General features: G+C 37.4%; 1 protein-coding gene across 4 annotated transcripts in view; it reads right to left on the reverse strand.

The window, feature by feature from the left end:
• Positions 1-4817: 4817 nt before the first annotated feature.
• Positions 4818-16157, reverse strand: part of HNRNPLL (heterogeneous nuclear ribonucleoprotein L-like) — a 58070-nt gene continuing 46730 nt past the window's right edge. For 2 of the 4 annotated variants that reach the window (XM_006839371.1, XM_006839370.1), the window contains 5 exons: positions 13412-13533; positions 12702-12903; positions 11478-11535; positions 11295-11393; positions 4818-5892 (listed from right to left, as the gene is read on the reverse strand). In XM_006839371.1, coding sequence (XP_006839434.1) covers positions 5837-5892; positions 11295-11393; positions 11478-11535; positions 12702-12903; positions 13412-13533 — 537 coding nt within the window. In that variant the 3' untranslated portion in view covers positions 4818-5836. The remainder of the gene's footprint in view (positions 5893-11294; positions 11394-11477; positions 11536-12701; positions 12904-13411; positions 13534-16157) is intronic. The other 2 variants (XM_006839373.1, XM_006839372.1) reach the window with 2 other exon arrangements.

Here is a 16157-nt window from a genome sequence, read left to right on the forward strand (position 1 = left end):
TCATAGCAACCCTGTACAGGGTTTCCGAGGCTGTAAATCTTTATGGGAGCAGAAAGCCTCATCTTTCTCCCACGGAACAGCTGGTAGTTTCGAACTGCTTACCTTGAGGCTCGCAGCCCGATTCGTAACCACTACGCTGCCAGAACAAAAAGATAGAGGTTCAAGTCTACCAAAAGTGCCCTAGAAAAAATGTATAGTCATCTACTTCTGGAAAAGAGTCATTAAAAACCCTCTGGGGCATAGTTCTCCTATGACACAGATGGGGTTGCCATGAGCCAGAGTCAACTTGATGTCAACATGCTAGGGTAACTAAAAAAAAAAACACAAAAACCCAGCAAATTTCAGTAAAGCATTATCTACAGGGGTTAGCTAATCCTGCTTTGTTGTGGTATCAAGTAGCAACTGTTCTGAGCCAAGCTCTAACTCCAGCATCAGAGTCACCTAGGCACTTAGGAAAAAATGTGATTTGAGGGCTCCATTCCAAACCTACTTAGAATCTCTGCCCTAAGAATCCTCTTTTTAACAAGCTTCTCAAGCAATTCTGCACACTGAAGTCTGAGAACAGGTGCTATAGGGAGACTGTTCCTCCCACATTGCCTGGTAGATCCAGTTCATACCTGTTGTCCTAAGTATCAACAGTGCCCTCCATTACTCTCCTGTGTCCAGTGTGGACCAGTTTGTCTGGATGGACTGTGTATTTTTCATAGCAAAACAAGGCCATTACTACCCATGCTACTGAATGATTGTCATTTTTCCAAACAACTTTTTAAATCTTTTCTAATACCAGTTCATATTTCACTTTCCTCGGTCATGCCTAAGATGTCCTATATATCTGGCAAACATAATTGATAGTTTGACTCTTCTAAATTATTAACAGTCTCTCTCTCTCTTTCATGATATTGACTTAAACAGACCATGACAGACATCTTATACCTGGGCTATCTTTTGTATTTGTCTGGATATGTCTTTTGGTGTTAATTTGTTCCTCTGTTCTCTGTATTTCTCATCAATTAGAGATTAGATGAAAAACTTAAAAGTCAAGTATATTTCAAGTACTTGTATAAACATCAATCAGTAATGTATTTACTTCACCTTTGTACATTAGGAAACACTAATGACTGACCCAAGTGTAGTGGTTACAAATCGGGCTGTGAAACCTCAGGGTCAGCAGTTCGAAACTACCAGCTGTTCCGCGGGAGTAAGATACAGCATTCTGCTCCCATAAAGATTTACAGCCTCGGAAACCCTGTACAGGGCCTCGCTATGAGTCGGAACCGACTCCACAGCACATAATAACAACAACAACAACAACAACGACTGACCCATCGTTAGTGATACTGCAATTAACCACCACTAGAGGGGGTGAGGGCTGCCTGATCCCAGGGTTGGACTCTACATTTCCCCCTTGCAACTAGAAATAATCTGAATGGTATTACTTTGGCACCACACCTATTCCTCACTTAATTGGCTATCTCATTATTCAACATTTTGCATTTAAGACAGCAGCATAAAATTCATGATGTACATCTGGTAGTAGCACATGCTGAGGTACAAGGAGAAAGTCACTAGCTACGATAGCTAAGGTTACGTGCCATCTTGACTGGGCTTTGGCAGTTGTGCAGTGATGTCATGAGGCAGTCATGTGATGTTATGAGGCAGTCATATGATGGTGTGCTCATCCAGTATCTTGTCATCTGATGTGGTCACCCTCCACTTTGCATAACACCAATTTTCACACAGTAACCTGGTATTTGGAACCTAGCCATGTCAGTGAGTGAGGAGTGGGTGTATATTTTTTGTTAAACTTGAGATCACAGTATCTGTCTCTCTCATCTCTAATATATAAAACAGAACTATTTTACCTGCTTTCCACGTCTACCCCTACCCCCACAATGTTACTCATTCCTTGACCTAATTTCTCCACTTTATAGTAGTACAATTCATAAAATCAAAAACAGGTTATATAACTCAAAGATTCACTAAACATTTTTCAAATTCTTGTAAGCATTTAAGGAAATAGTATTTTACCTTGTATTTGGAAAAATATCTTTGCCACTTTTCTGTTGCTTACTTTATAAAATCAAAAACCTACTGACTTTCAAACACTAGTCACACACTCAAGCTTATACTGTATGGCACACTGCATGCATGCACTTCAGAGATGTTAGACACATGAGCTCAATGTCTAAGAACCCAAATAACTGCAAGTGCCACTTCTAAAATGGTTTTTGTAGACACTAAAAGACATTTTCATTCAAGCTGTCTTATTTTTTTTTACATCTCTAAATTACAACAAAAGTAACTGTATCTACTTTACATTCATATTTTGTGATATCATAAAATCCCAAGTTCAAAATGGACATCAGTGAACAATATAATTTTCGCTGAATGTTAGAAAGGTATATATATTGTTGTTACGTGCCATCGAGTCGGCTCCAACTGATAGCAACTTTGCATAAGGTTTCTGAGGCTGTAAATCTCTGCAGGAGCAGAAAACCTCCTGTAACAGAGCAGCTGGTGGGTTCGAATTGCTGACCTTGTGGTTAGCAGTCCAGTGCCTATGCTATAGAGCCACAGCACAGGAGAAAGATTATATATATATGTTATACAGAGAGAGAGATACATATACAGATAGATAATTTACACAGCTCTCCAATCCAATTAAGTCAGAATCTGCAGGTGGGTCCAGGCAATCAGTATTTCTTAAAAGCTCCCCATGTGAATCTATCATGCAGCTAAGGTTGAGATTCCCTGGCAAATTCTACTGTTCAAAATAGATGTATTATCTATCTTGTCTTTTTCTTCCCCTATTTTCCTAGGAAAAAGGTTGCCGCAAATAAAGACAACCAAATCCAGAAATTACACTAATAAGCTAAATTTCGAAATCACAAACTGTAAGGAAGTTTTACATCCCTTAATCTATTCCCCAGTTATTTTAATATAGGAGGGAACGTCAAAAACTTTGTGGGGAAACTGCATTAAAAGACAATGGAAATTTTCCCATTAACTGTCTGAAGCTCCCTTGTATAATATGTTACACTAAAATTACAGTAACAATCGTAATCCATTTATTTATTTTCTAGATTCTTAATAACCCTATTTCCCAGAAACAACTAATATTGCCTCTGGATTTCTCTTGGTATTACTGGGAGGAAGTAGGGGAGGGGCTAAGAAATGATTATTCAATCTTCTTATAGACTCAAAGCAATTATTTTTAATCTGTTGAACACTAGGCCTATCGGATAACTGTGTAACATCACATCAGAACTATGTAAGTTTTTAAATCAGAATCTGCTGATTCTAAATGACTTAATGAAAGAAAATCTTAATTTACAGAGTAGAAAGAAGTTTTAAATTGCATATATGTGTATAAGGGAGCTTCAAAAAGTTTGTGGAAAATTAAAGTGAAGACAGTAGAATTTTTCCATGGATTTTTGGAAGCCCCCTCACATATATATAAGTGGTGGTGGTGTGCCATGGAGTTGGTTCCGACTCATAGTGACCCTGCACAGGGTTTCCGAGGCTATAAATCTTTACAAGAGAACGATTGAAATCTCATCTTTCTCCTGCGGGAACAGCTGGCAGTTTCGAACTGCTGACCCTAATGTTCGCAGCCTGATTTGTAACCACTACGCTACCAAAGGGATTTTAAAAAGACAGCTCAGCTCTTTGCAGAAGACACAGTCATCGCTGCAGGTTGCCTCATTCGGCCGCTCCTGCTCCGGACTCACTGCTGTTCGCTCTTGCCGAGAAACAAGTTGGTTCGGAAGCCACTGCCATGGTTTTTAAAGTACCAGAAAGAAGCCCGTGGAACCAGAAATGGCCATTCACCGGATTAGAATTACTCTAACCAGCCACAACATGAAGTCGCTGGATAAAGTGTGTGCTGATTTGATTAGAGGTGCAAAGGACAAGAACCTGAAAGTGAAGGTTAGGATGCCTACCAAGACTCTGAGAATCACAAGCAAGACTCCTCCATGTAGTGAAGGTTCTAAAACCTGGGACTGCTTCCAGATGAGAATTCACAAGCAACTCAATGACTTGCACAGTTCTTCTAGCCTAGGCAAAGCACACACTTTGGACCCAGCGTCCCTCAACAGAGAACCTCCTAGTCACAGGGGAAAACCGATGCCAAGACATAAGGAATCTCCAAGAAACACTGGGTCTGTAGATGCCGAAAGGAGACCAAGACCTTCCCCTAGATCCGACAACAGAGGACAGAGAGAGCGAGCCTTCCCAGAGAAGTGGCACCCTGGATTTGATCTTCCAGCTTCCTGAACTGTGAGAATCAATGTGTTTGTTAGAGTAGCAGTAGAGAACGAAAGACAAGGATCTTAAATACTTGTAGATTCAATTTATAAGTTTCATGTTTAGAGGGCTCAGGGATATTGGTCTACAGCTGTCAAAATTTAAGAGGAAATACCATTAATATGAATTTGGTTTCAGTATGCTATTCAACAGCTCTTTAATTTTTTAAAAACTGATAACCACATTTGTAAAAGAATAAAAACAAACTTATCATTTTTTTTTTAACATTGAAAACCAAAATAAAGTCTTTACAAACAATCTAAGTGAAACTTGTATTTGTAAATTGGTTTAAAAGTCTCAAGTCACAAAATTGCTATTGGAAACTATGACGTTCCTAACTAAGGAAGATAAATATTCTTCCTTCTTTTAAAATGAAAATAAAATGGCTACATCAATTTTCTACTATAAAAAAACTTAAAATGAGTGTGCTAAATTATAAATGAGTTTCTTATTACCATATTTAGTCCACAAATCTTATTTGTCTATAAAAAAGGGGGGAAAACCAGATCCAGTGGAAGAAAGAATGTTTAATAAATGATGTTGAGACAAATAGCTATCTGTTTGGAATAAAAATAAAATTATATCCTTATACGTTGGCACCATATAGAAAAATACAAATATTACTGATGGATCCAAGAGTAAAAAATAAAAATGCAAATACCCAAAATTCTACATACAGCTTCAGGGGGCTCACAGACTCACTGAAGACCACCCATGAATCCCAGATTATTATCTAGAAGAGGGACTGCTCATCACAGCTTCTATTAAAATCTCAACGTCAAGTACTTTCAAAATTAAGTCATGTGCAACAAATAAAGAAGAACACATTAACTCACTGCTGTAACTTTATAAAATCTCCAAACTGGAACTAGAAACAGAGAAGAGGCATGTCAATACAAACGGACAATGACATTAAAAAAAAAAAGACACCAATTTAAATAAGTTTGGGTGCATACTATACAAGCGTATTCATATGTCTGTTAGGCTTTCAGAAATATAAAATCAGATAAATCTGTAGTACTTAAAATTTATTATGTGCAATGCTATTCTCAAACTTGATTAAAATACTTAATAAATACAAGTTATGTTTAATATGAACAACTGCAACATACTTAAAACATCTAAACATAGAATAAGAATTCTATAATATTAAAATGCAATACTTTTACCTGCATTAATCTCATACACAATGGAAAAATACTTGCAGATAATTAGCATTAAGAATGCAAATATATTTTCACTGTGGAAGAAAAATTATAGTAATAAGGTTAAAAAGCATATATTTGTATAATCTACAATGAAGTTGTAGATAGTCTACATTAGGATACTCTATTTTAAAATGAAAACAATTCAATATTAAAGTTTACAACAAATTCACTTGAAGCAAAATATCTGTTTATTACAGAACAGGGTCTTAAGTCAAAGTAAGCAAGGCAACATTAGATCAACCACTTTAGATTTTTTAAATGAAGTGTAGATTTAAAATGGTAGTAAACGTGAACATAAATTCTAACATGCTCCTCTCTTCTTATAAATGGGATGATGTAGAAAAACAAAGCTTCAATGTGTAAGGATTGGAACCATCTGTAAAAATTGTAAGAAGTTAGTATTAGTTCACTTTATCAAACTTTCAGATGACCTTAAATTTGTAAAGTACATTATTTTACCCTTATATTAGTATTAGAAGACTATAAATTCAAAAAATGTCTGTGTAAAAGTAAGGAGATTAGTTTTGTTCATATCTACTAGGAGGCAGTCCATTGCGTCTTGCTACATTCCTACATTATCTGGCATATAGAAGGCATTCACCGTTTAGTAAATTCATTGATTATTAAAAATAAATCATATCATTATCAGACCTATATCCATCAGCAAAGCTCACTCTACAGAAAATATTGTCAATAGTAACTCCTTCACAAAGTCAATCCAATTATAGCCTGGGAGGTGGGACAAGACCGGAATGTACATGAAGATATCTGTGTTCCAGAAGATCTAGTATACTATTTCAGATCATCAATAGGACATGTTGTTGTCAAGTCGCTTCTGACTCACAGCAACGACCCTAAAGAGGGCTTCCAAGGAGTAGCTGGTGGGTTTGAACCACTGACCTTGTGGTTAACAGGTCAGTGTTTATCCTACAGTGTCACATCAAGATATGATATATGAGTTTGAATACAATTAATACCCCAAAAGAGTTTGAATACAATTCATAAAAATCCTTCCATTTTATAAATTTGTCTTGTATTTTGCAAAACCAGCAGACATAACTCTTCACTGGTTGATTATATGAAAAATCAGAGCAAAGAAATAATTCTGGTATTTGAATGTATCAGAATTATAGTATTAAAGCTTTAGAGGGCTCAAGAGAAAAAAAAATTCTCATAAGGGAAAAAGAACATTCATCAATAACTATTTGCAAGGCAGTGCCGAGGACAAAAATTTTCTCCACTCCAATAAATTTACAACCCATACACTAGCTTGACTATATACTGTCAAATATGCATACAATTTAATGGCATTTAAATTTTATATAAAAAATTAAGCTTGATTCACTACTCGAATGTACTTTAGTGACCAAAAGTAAGATGTTGTTGTTGTTGTTATGTGCTGTGGAGTCGGTTCCGACTCATAGCGACCCTGTACAGGGTTTCCATGGCTGTAAATCTTTATGGGAGCAGAAAGCCTCATCTTTCTCCCGTGGAACAGCTGGTAGTTTCGAACTGCTGACCTTACGGCTCACAGCCCGATTCATAACCACTACGCTACCAGAGCTCCTTAAAAGATAAGCTATTCCTTTTTTTAAACTTTAGTATAATTGTTGTTGTTGTTAGGTGCCGTCAAGTAGGTTCCAATTCATAGTGCCCCTATATAGGGTTTTCAAGGAGCAGCCGGTGAGTTTGAACTGCCAACCTTGCGGTTCAAAACCAACTTTGCAATTTAAATTAACCTTGCGGTCGAGTGTTTTTCATATAGCATTCCCCCCCCCCACACACACACACATATTTATCACCCAGTTTCAATAATTACCAACATTTGACAGTCTTATTTCACCTACCAAACCTCCACATACTTTTTGGCAACTGGAATATTTAAAGGCAAATCCCAGATCTGTTATTTTACCAAAAATTAGCCCTCAGTATGTGCATGGGGGTTTCATAAAGCTTGTTGCGTATCAAATTAAAAGAGAATGGGATTTTCCACAGACTTTTTAGAGCTCTTTTGTACTCTTTTTTATTTCTTAATGACCCTTCTAACATCATACCAAAAAAAAAGTAAGAATGTTACCCTATTATTTTTAAAATGCAGTGTTAATACCTTTTGGATCCTGGAACAAAGTATATTACACAGCAAAGTTTCAACAGTTAAATACTTGAATGTTCTTTGCTTGGTAAAAAAAAGAGGTAGATCCTTTACAATTCAAATTTAGGAAAAGAAGATGAAGAGAATTAACAAAAGGTGACAATTTCACTTGACAGAAATTAAAACAATGGGATATCGTATCTCATTTATCTCATTGGTCTGCCAACATTCAGTGATAGCAGTAGGGTTTGGGCCATGGACATTCATACATATCACACCTGGAAATGTACCTATAAAGATAAAACATTTCTAAAGGGCAATCTAGTAACATCTTTTAAAATATAAACTCTTATGCCCTCCACTAAGGAGCTCTGGAGGCACAATGGCTATGTGCTCAGCTGCTAGGTTCAAAACCATCTAGCAGCTCAGCAGGAAAAACCTCTGGGAAATCTGCTCCCATTATGATTCCAGCCTGGAAAACCATAGGGGGCACTCTACTCTGTCATATGGGGTGGTGTCACTATGAGTCAAACATCAACTGATGGCACCTAACAGTATGCCCAGCATTAATAGGAAATCTGAGTGCTGGTGTGGTACTGTAGGATAAGCACTGGACTGCTAACTTCAAGGTTGGTGATTCAAACCCATCAGCCACTCCTTGGAAGTCCTATACAGGGTCACTGTGAGTCAGAACGGATTCAACAGAACTTAACAACACACAGGAAACTGTCCTACAGAGAGAGATCCCTTAAAAAGAGCAACGATAGGATGTTTATTGGAAACAACCAAAACATTCATCATTAGGAAACCGATAAACTATTGTGTCCTGGTGTGGCGCTGTGGGCTAATGCGTCAGACTGCAAAGTCCTTTGAACTGCAACGTCAATGGTTCAAGTTCACCAGCTGCTCCTTGGAAACCCTAAACAGGGTCGCTGTGGGTCGGAATTGACTTGACGGCAGTTAACAACAACCACCACCACTATGAACAAAGTCCTCAAGTGATGCTGTAGGATAAGCAATGGACTGCTAACCATAAGGTTGGTGGTTCAAACCCACCAGCCATTCCTTGGAAATCCTACACAGGGTCACTGTGAGTTGAAACCAACTCAATGGCACTTGACAACAATTGCTACTATGAATGAATACCCTGCAAACTTATTATTTTGAAATAGTACTTTGGATATGCTGATACAAAAATGGCTCCAAGATCTAGTTCATGAAAACAGCAAGGTAACAAGGTGTAGAACCATACATATAAAAGAACCATTTTGTGTACGTTAACAAATGTGCATACAGTCAGTTCTCATTACTTGTGGATTCCATATTTGTAAATCTGTCTACTTCCAAAATTTATTTGTAATTCAAAAATCAATACTGTAAGAGCAAACATAAACTAGAAGAAAGAGAGTAAAGAAAAAGAAAGGTTTAATCCTCTCTGGTGAAAACGGAGAAGAAGCCCCCTATTGTTCTTAGAGTATTTATTTACTATAGAAAACTTACATTATAAGTTTCTTTTTCTGCCTCTTTGAAATGTATATAATCTTTTTAAAGGCTAAATAAGTTTTTTGTTATTTTTACAACCCAAGAATGTTTCCTTAAAGACCTAAAAGCCATCTCTTTCTATCTCCCAGTTTCCTGAGAGGATAGGAGAGCTAGCCTTGGCTCCAATATGCAAACATACCTCTCCCACTTCACAAAAATAAAAGTTTATTTTTTTCTCGTCCTTGGACACAGGCATTCAGAAAACACAAGTGGCTACCCCAATTATCAAGTGAATTTAGGCTCAGTAACAAATGATGTTGTCAAAGTCCTCTCAACTGAGTATCAGTTATCATTTATCTTGAGAATGTGTGCAAAACATGTTATATGGGCTTAACTATATATAAAAGGATAAAATTCCTTTGTCTGCAATCTTTTTAGTAGATTGCCTGTGATATAAATCATAGGCTGGCTTAAGGCTTACTCAATAATACAACTGTAGTCTTTCTCACAATGTACTGAAGAGTAGCTCAATGTGCACATCCCAGCTGAGGGTGCACAAAGTGACACTCTGACTTCTTGTTTCAGTAAATAAGTGTCCTTTCCATGGTTTATCTAGTGCCATGTTTTGGGTTTTTTTGGGGTTTTTTTTTTGCATTTATGTGCTTTGTGTTGGTGATTTCATGGCTTAAAATGGCCCTCCAATCAAGCACAAAAGAACAAATACTGTATAATCCCATTTATGCATAACATCTGAACTAGGCAAATGCATAGAGACACAAGTTTATGAGTGCCTATGGGGGGTGGGGGGACTGGAGGAAGAGAACAATGGGGAGTGACTGCTGGAGAAATATTCCTACAAGCAATGCCTGCACAGCATGGTGGAGGTAAACACTGCTACTGAACTATACACTGACACATGCTTACAGAACTGTACACTGACACATGCTTACAGAACAGATGCTTTGTTACATATGTTGTTCTTACTGCCATCCAGTCCAGTCGGTTCCAATTCATGCCAACCCTGTATAGGATTTCCAAGGACCACCCAGGGGATTTGAACCACCAACCTCATGGTTAACAGTCCAGTGCTCATACTACAGTGCCACACCAGGAGTCCTTCTTACAACAACAGAAAAAGGGAGGGGGTGCCCAGGCATAGTGCCGAAGTGTAGGTAAACTTCTTATTTAGGCATGGTTTTATAATAGTCTGTTGGCTGACTCAGATCAATGTTACTGATCCACAATGCTGTCTTTAAACAGATATAGACATAAAACATGGTTTTGTATTGACAGTTGATGAAAACATTGTGACCAGCGGTTAAAGGAACCTAACCCTGTATTTTCCCTAGAGCAATGGTTCAGGAATTCACTAATCAATGTTCATTACAACTTTGTAGATGACAGCTATGAAAATATACCAACAATAGGGAGGAGGAAGCAAAGAGGAAACAAAAAAGGCTGAAAGGTGTGAAAAGCTTTAACTTTTCATTTTGTACCTTTATGTATTGTTTGAGTTTTCTTACCACATAAATATATTGCTTTCTTCTAAAATGGTCAATAAGGACTGGGAGAACCCGCCTCCAAAATGACCCCATGATCCAACATTGTACCAGGATTGGTCTGTGTGATCAACGGATTAAAGAAAAAGCGATGGTATGTCACCTTTATACACAACAAACAGTGAGGCTAGCACAAAACCAGACAGGGTTTCATTCTGTTGTACACAGGGTTGCTGTAAGTAGAAACTAACTTGAAGATACCTAACAACATGTCTCTCTAATATTCAGTTGGTGGCTCCTGTTTTTATCTCTTGTTCTCATCTCTCTTGGATCACGCAGAAAGCCAAATACCATTACGAGTCACACTGCAAGGAATTGAGGTCTGTCAAAAGCACAAGTGATCTTTTTGTTTTACTTTTCACATGAATAATCTTGGAAGTGGACTCTACAGCCCCAAAAGAGGCCTGAGATGACTACAGCAGCTTGACTGTAAACTGTCAAGTGAAACTGCATCCAGAGTACTGACCCTTACAATACAGGACTTACCTGGGCTATAGAATTTTATGCCTTCTTTTCTCTCTGTTGTACTTCTCAATATTAAAATAAAACATACACGAATTAACTGTTATCTTTAGATAGTGTTCAGTGTTTCTGAAGTTTAACTTCCAGTGACTAATGAGGCTACAAATAAACCACTGGACTTACTTGGAACTCGGATCTGGTAGTGATTAAGTGCTGTGAGGGCTTCTACTGCATCTGTTTTGCATTCCCATTCTAGTAGCCCAGAAAGTGTTTTGGCAGAAGCTAAAACAAAACAAAGCAACAAGTAAAATTGTTATCTCCGTTATCAATTAACTAGAAACTTACAAAGAAGAGATGTCCACTTACGTTTTACATCAAACACTTTATATTTGATGAATGTAAGAACTTCATGGTCATTACACAACTGTCAAAGAAATGTAAAATTTCATTAAAAACATGACCAAAATAATACTCCCACGTTTTTTCTATTTTTTTTTTTTTAAAAAAAAAAACAAAATAGACTTTGTTGCAGAATTCAAGCTTTCAGTCTGGCATGAATGAATTAAGTAAGTTTTTAGGCTATTATCAAATTATATGAGAAAAATTGTGAAATTCTATAACTTATGTAATTTATGTAGTGACCAATGAAATCACTAATTTGCAACTGAATTGTATGAGGAGGCTTCAAAAATTCATGGAAAAATTTCATTATCTCTCAATTCCTGTTTTCCATTAATTTTTTTGAAGCCTCTTTACATATTCTCAGAGCTGACTAGGAGTCCTGCTGACTAAACATTGGGTTGCTACCCACAAGGTTGACAGTTCAAACTCACCAGCTGCTCTTCAAGAAAAAGAAGAGATCATCTGCTTCTGTAAGACTGATAAGCCTTGGAAACCCTACAGAGCAGCTCTAGTCTGAGCCACTCTGAGCCAGAATGGACTCAACAGCAGTGGGCAAGGAAGACAGAAGTAGTTTCAAAAAACCAGTTCTTTTCCTCAAGCATTTTTTATAGTAGGTTATTTTTTAAGTTACATAATGTTTTGCTATGGGCGAGATTTAAAAGCATAGTAAGTACTTTTATAAACTGATGCGGAGATTGCAGTAAGTGAAACGAAATGAAGTGTATAATTTGCTGAATGATGATCTGTTCTGTAAACCGCCACCCAATTTACAACAAAAAGAAAAACAATTCTGTAAGTGCAGAAGTAAGGGTACCTTATTCTAATCCCAAATCTGGGCCAGAAACCAACAACAGAACAGTGAAAAATGAAGGTCAAAACAGTACAAAGGTGAAAGAAAGAATTACACAGTACCAAATAAATAACAGGATGTGTGGCCCTATAGGATAGTGCATTGGACCACAAGACAGTCTGAATGAACCACAAGGTCAGCACTTCAACTTCACCAGCCACTCCTCAGAAACCCTTTAATGAGTCGCTAGGAGTTGAAACGAACTCAACAGCACTTAACAACTACAACACTATCAGAATCAGAAGAGCCAAAAAAACTTTAAAATAAAGCACAAGTTATTCTAAACTAGGAAACAGTGACATTCTAAACATATTTGTGTTTCATCAGCCAATGCCTACCTTTGTGAAGGTCTCTTCTGTGACACACAATGGGACGTTATAATAATGCAGCACACAAGAGGGTGGCTGGATAATATTCTTAGATGCTTGGCCAGCACTTGTAAAACGATTATTTTTGCTCATTGCAAAATCCTTGTAGCTACTTGTACCATCCTCCAGCTCAAATATTTGACTTGGAACAACAGAATGTTGTTTAGATACACTAAAGATTAGAAAGGAAAAACATACAGATCATACCTCCTATTAGATAAAAAGCAGCAAACAGTCTCAACATTAACATATTCTACCTGCATCAATGTAAACGGGGGGAGGGGGAGGCTTACAAAACTATTGAAACAAGGTATTTAATTGGAATCCTTTTTATAGTTTAGACATCTAATCAACACTTTCTATAGTTTAGACTTTAGACATCTAATCAACACTTTCTATAGTTTAGACCGATTACAAAGAACATCTACTATTATTAGAAAAGTTTAGCATAATAATGTTCCATTTAACATGCTGTTAAATGATCATGAAATGAAAAACTAGGTATAGGCAGGCAAAATCTAACTTACAGAGTGCTAATGCTTCATCTACATGACAATGCTACAGTTGCTAGCTTCAAGTGTGCTCTCAGTTACACTAAAATATTTGTTTCTAATAAAGGTAAAGATTTTAAAAATAAGAAAAAATATTTTAATAACTTATCACTTAAGATAAATAATTACCAAACATTAAGTCTTTTCCCAAATAATTTGACATTATTAAGGTGTGTGACAGCTCTTTCTACAGCATATTCATCACCCATTTCTACTAGGGCTGTACCTGGAATGGTCTTCATAAATTTTACCTGTAAATACAAAATCCCAAAAAGATGACCATTTATAATTTCATTTTACAACAACTTTTTTTTAAGTAGTATGATTCAAGCAGTTAAAGTCAAATGCAGATCATCTGGAATTTTACCTTTATTCTGCTGTTTATAAGACATGCTTAACTCTTATCAACAGTCAATAAAGTTAAACTGACAGACTACACCTCTGACTATAGTATGGCACACTAAAGTACATGCTGCTCCTGGCTCTGTAACATACTGAATGTACAATTTGGGGTGATTTACTCTCCTTGTAAAATTGAGATGATCATCAACATCCTCAGGACAGCAATTTGACCAGCAGTTCTTAAGCGTCTAACATATTTTACTAAGCACTGTGCTAGGTACCAGGGATTTAACGATGAACTAATAATAGACAAGGTCTTCTTAAAGCTTATATCCTAGTAGGCAAGTAGGCAGGCCAGAAATCAAAAGTAACCTGTAAATAACACTTACAGGTGATGCAGAATGCTGTTACGGCAATAAACACAATAGTAACCAAGAAGTAATAAGAAATAGGGAGGCCTGGCGTGGCGCTGAAGGTTAATGGGCTGGACTGCAAAGTCAGTTTGAACTGCACAAAGCTGGAAGTTCAAGCCCACCAGCTGTTCCTCGGAAACCCTAGACAGGATTACTCTGAGTCAGAACCGACTTGACAGCACTTAACAAGAACAACATCATATAAGGTAGGGAGTTCTGGTGTGGTGCTGTAGAATAAGCATGGGACCCCAAGTCAGTATGAACCACAAGGTCAGCAGTTTAAACTCACTAGCCACTCCTTGGAAACCCTACACAGGGTCACTGTGAGTCAGAACCGACTTGATGGCACTTAACAACAAAAACAACATGTAAGGTAAAGGCAGTTTGAAAAGTAGGCAATCCGAGTTTTCATGACATCCTAGACAGAAGTCATATTCATACTCTCTCATTACCCTAATTTTAATATATACTGCTATGAGGGTTAGGTGGAATCCTGGTGTGGTGCTGTAGCATAAGCAATGGACTGCTAACCACAAGGTCAGTGGTTCAAACCCACCAGCTGTTCCTCAGAAACCCTATACAGCTGCTATGTGTTGGAACCAACTCGACAACACTTAACAACAACCACAAGGGTTAGATGAGATGAAGTATGATAATCAGAAGGGATTAGTGCCAAGCTGTTAGAATATATTGTTGTTAATAAGTGCGGTCAAGTTGGTTACAACTCATAGCAACCCTACATGGGGTTTCCAAGGAGCAGCTGGTAAGTTTGACCCACTGATCTTGTGGTTCAGTCCAGTGCTTATCCTACAGCACCACATCAGGACTCTATTGTAATACGTTAAGTATTAAGCATAACACGTGTGACACCTTGAACACATTTCCTTCTTATCTGTCGATTTCAAAGGAAACTGTAATATACCATTTCTTACCATCACTGCAACTATGGATTTTAATGGGCTCTTTTTACATTTTAATACTATTCCTGTACTTGAATAAAACTCAATTGTAGCATGTTTTTTCAGTTTTATGTGAATTGTCTTCTTTTAGGTAATATTCCCCTCCCTTAATTTACTCTGTAACAAACCCACAAACATTAACATGCTGATTACAGAATTTTCTTACTGATAAATCTCAAAAGTAATTAGGAAAAGTTAATATATAGGACAGTGACTACAACAGTTTTTCATGTTATCACAATATAGTGATAGACTTGTTAAGTGCCATCAAGCCAGTTCCAACCCATAGTGACACTGCACAGGGTTTCTGAGGCTGTAAATCTTTACAGGAGCAGAAAGCCTCATCTTTCTCCTGCAGAACAGCTGGTAGTTTCGAATTGCCGACCTTGAGATGAGCAGCCCGATTCGTAAGCACTACACTACCAGTGACAGACTGGTGGTGGTGGTTATATGGCGAGGAGTCTAGAAATGATCAAATACCATACAGAAAACAACTTTTTTAAGAAAAAAAGCTATTTAGGTTTCTAAATCATATGAAACAATTAGTTTATTTTATAATTCTGTGGTACAGTGAAATATTTAATATATTTCTTCTAGCCTTACTCCTTGTAACTCCCACCAAATAGTTCTTTTCTGTTGGGACTGGGTAAGAGAAGGTACTAATAAAATGACATGATTCAGCTATGGATGTTAACAGAGTACACTGTAATTGTAAAAACCAGAAACTCCAGAAAGTGTTTAAACTGAGCCACCTCAGAAGCAGGGACAGGGGATCTCACTATAATCAATGAAGAGCCAGGAGTAGTATGTCCCTTGGATCTCGAGATCCCTACACATTGAACCTCCTTGACCCAGGGACAAAAAGCTGACACCAGAGAAATGGCAGTGGGCTTCCCAGGCCAAACAGCAAGTTAAGCTAAGTGTCTCTAGAAGGAGGCTTGCTTATAGAATGGGGTGCCTCCAGGCACTTACTTAGGGAAGTTAGGCTTGCAGAACCACAGAGCTAGAGCCAAGAGCCTTCATGCTGAGGCTTATGGTACAGTGGTATGTTTTACAGCATTATTGCTGTTAAGTGCCATAGCAACCCTGTATAGGGTTTCCAAGGAGCAGCTGGTGAGCTTGAACCACCAACCTTGTAATTCAAACGACTCTGCAGTCTGA

The sequence above is a fragment of the Chrysochloris asiatica genome, unplaced genomic scaffold, assembly GCF_000296735.1.
Source record: "Chrysochloris asiatica unplaced genomic scaffold, ChrAsi1.0 scaffold00024, whole genome shotgun sequence".
NCBI lineage: Eukaryota > Metazoa > Chordata > Mammalia > Afrosoricida > Chrysochloridae > Chrysochloris > Chrysochloris asiatica.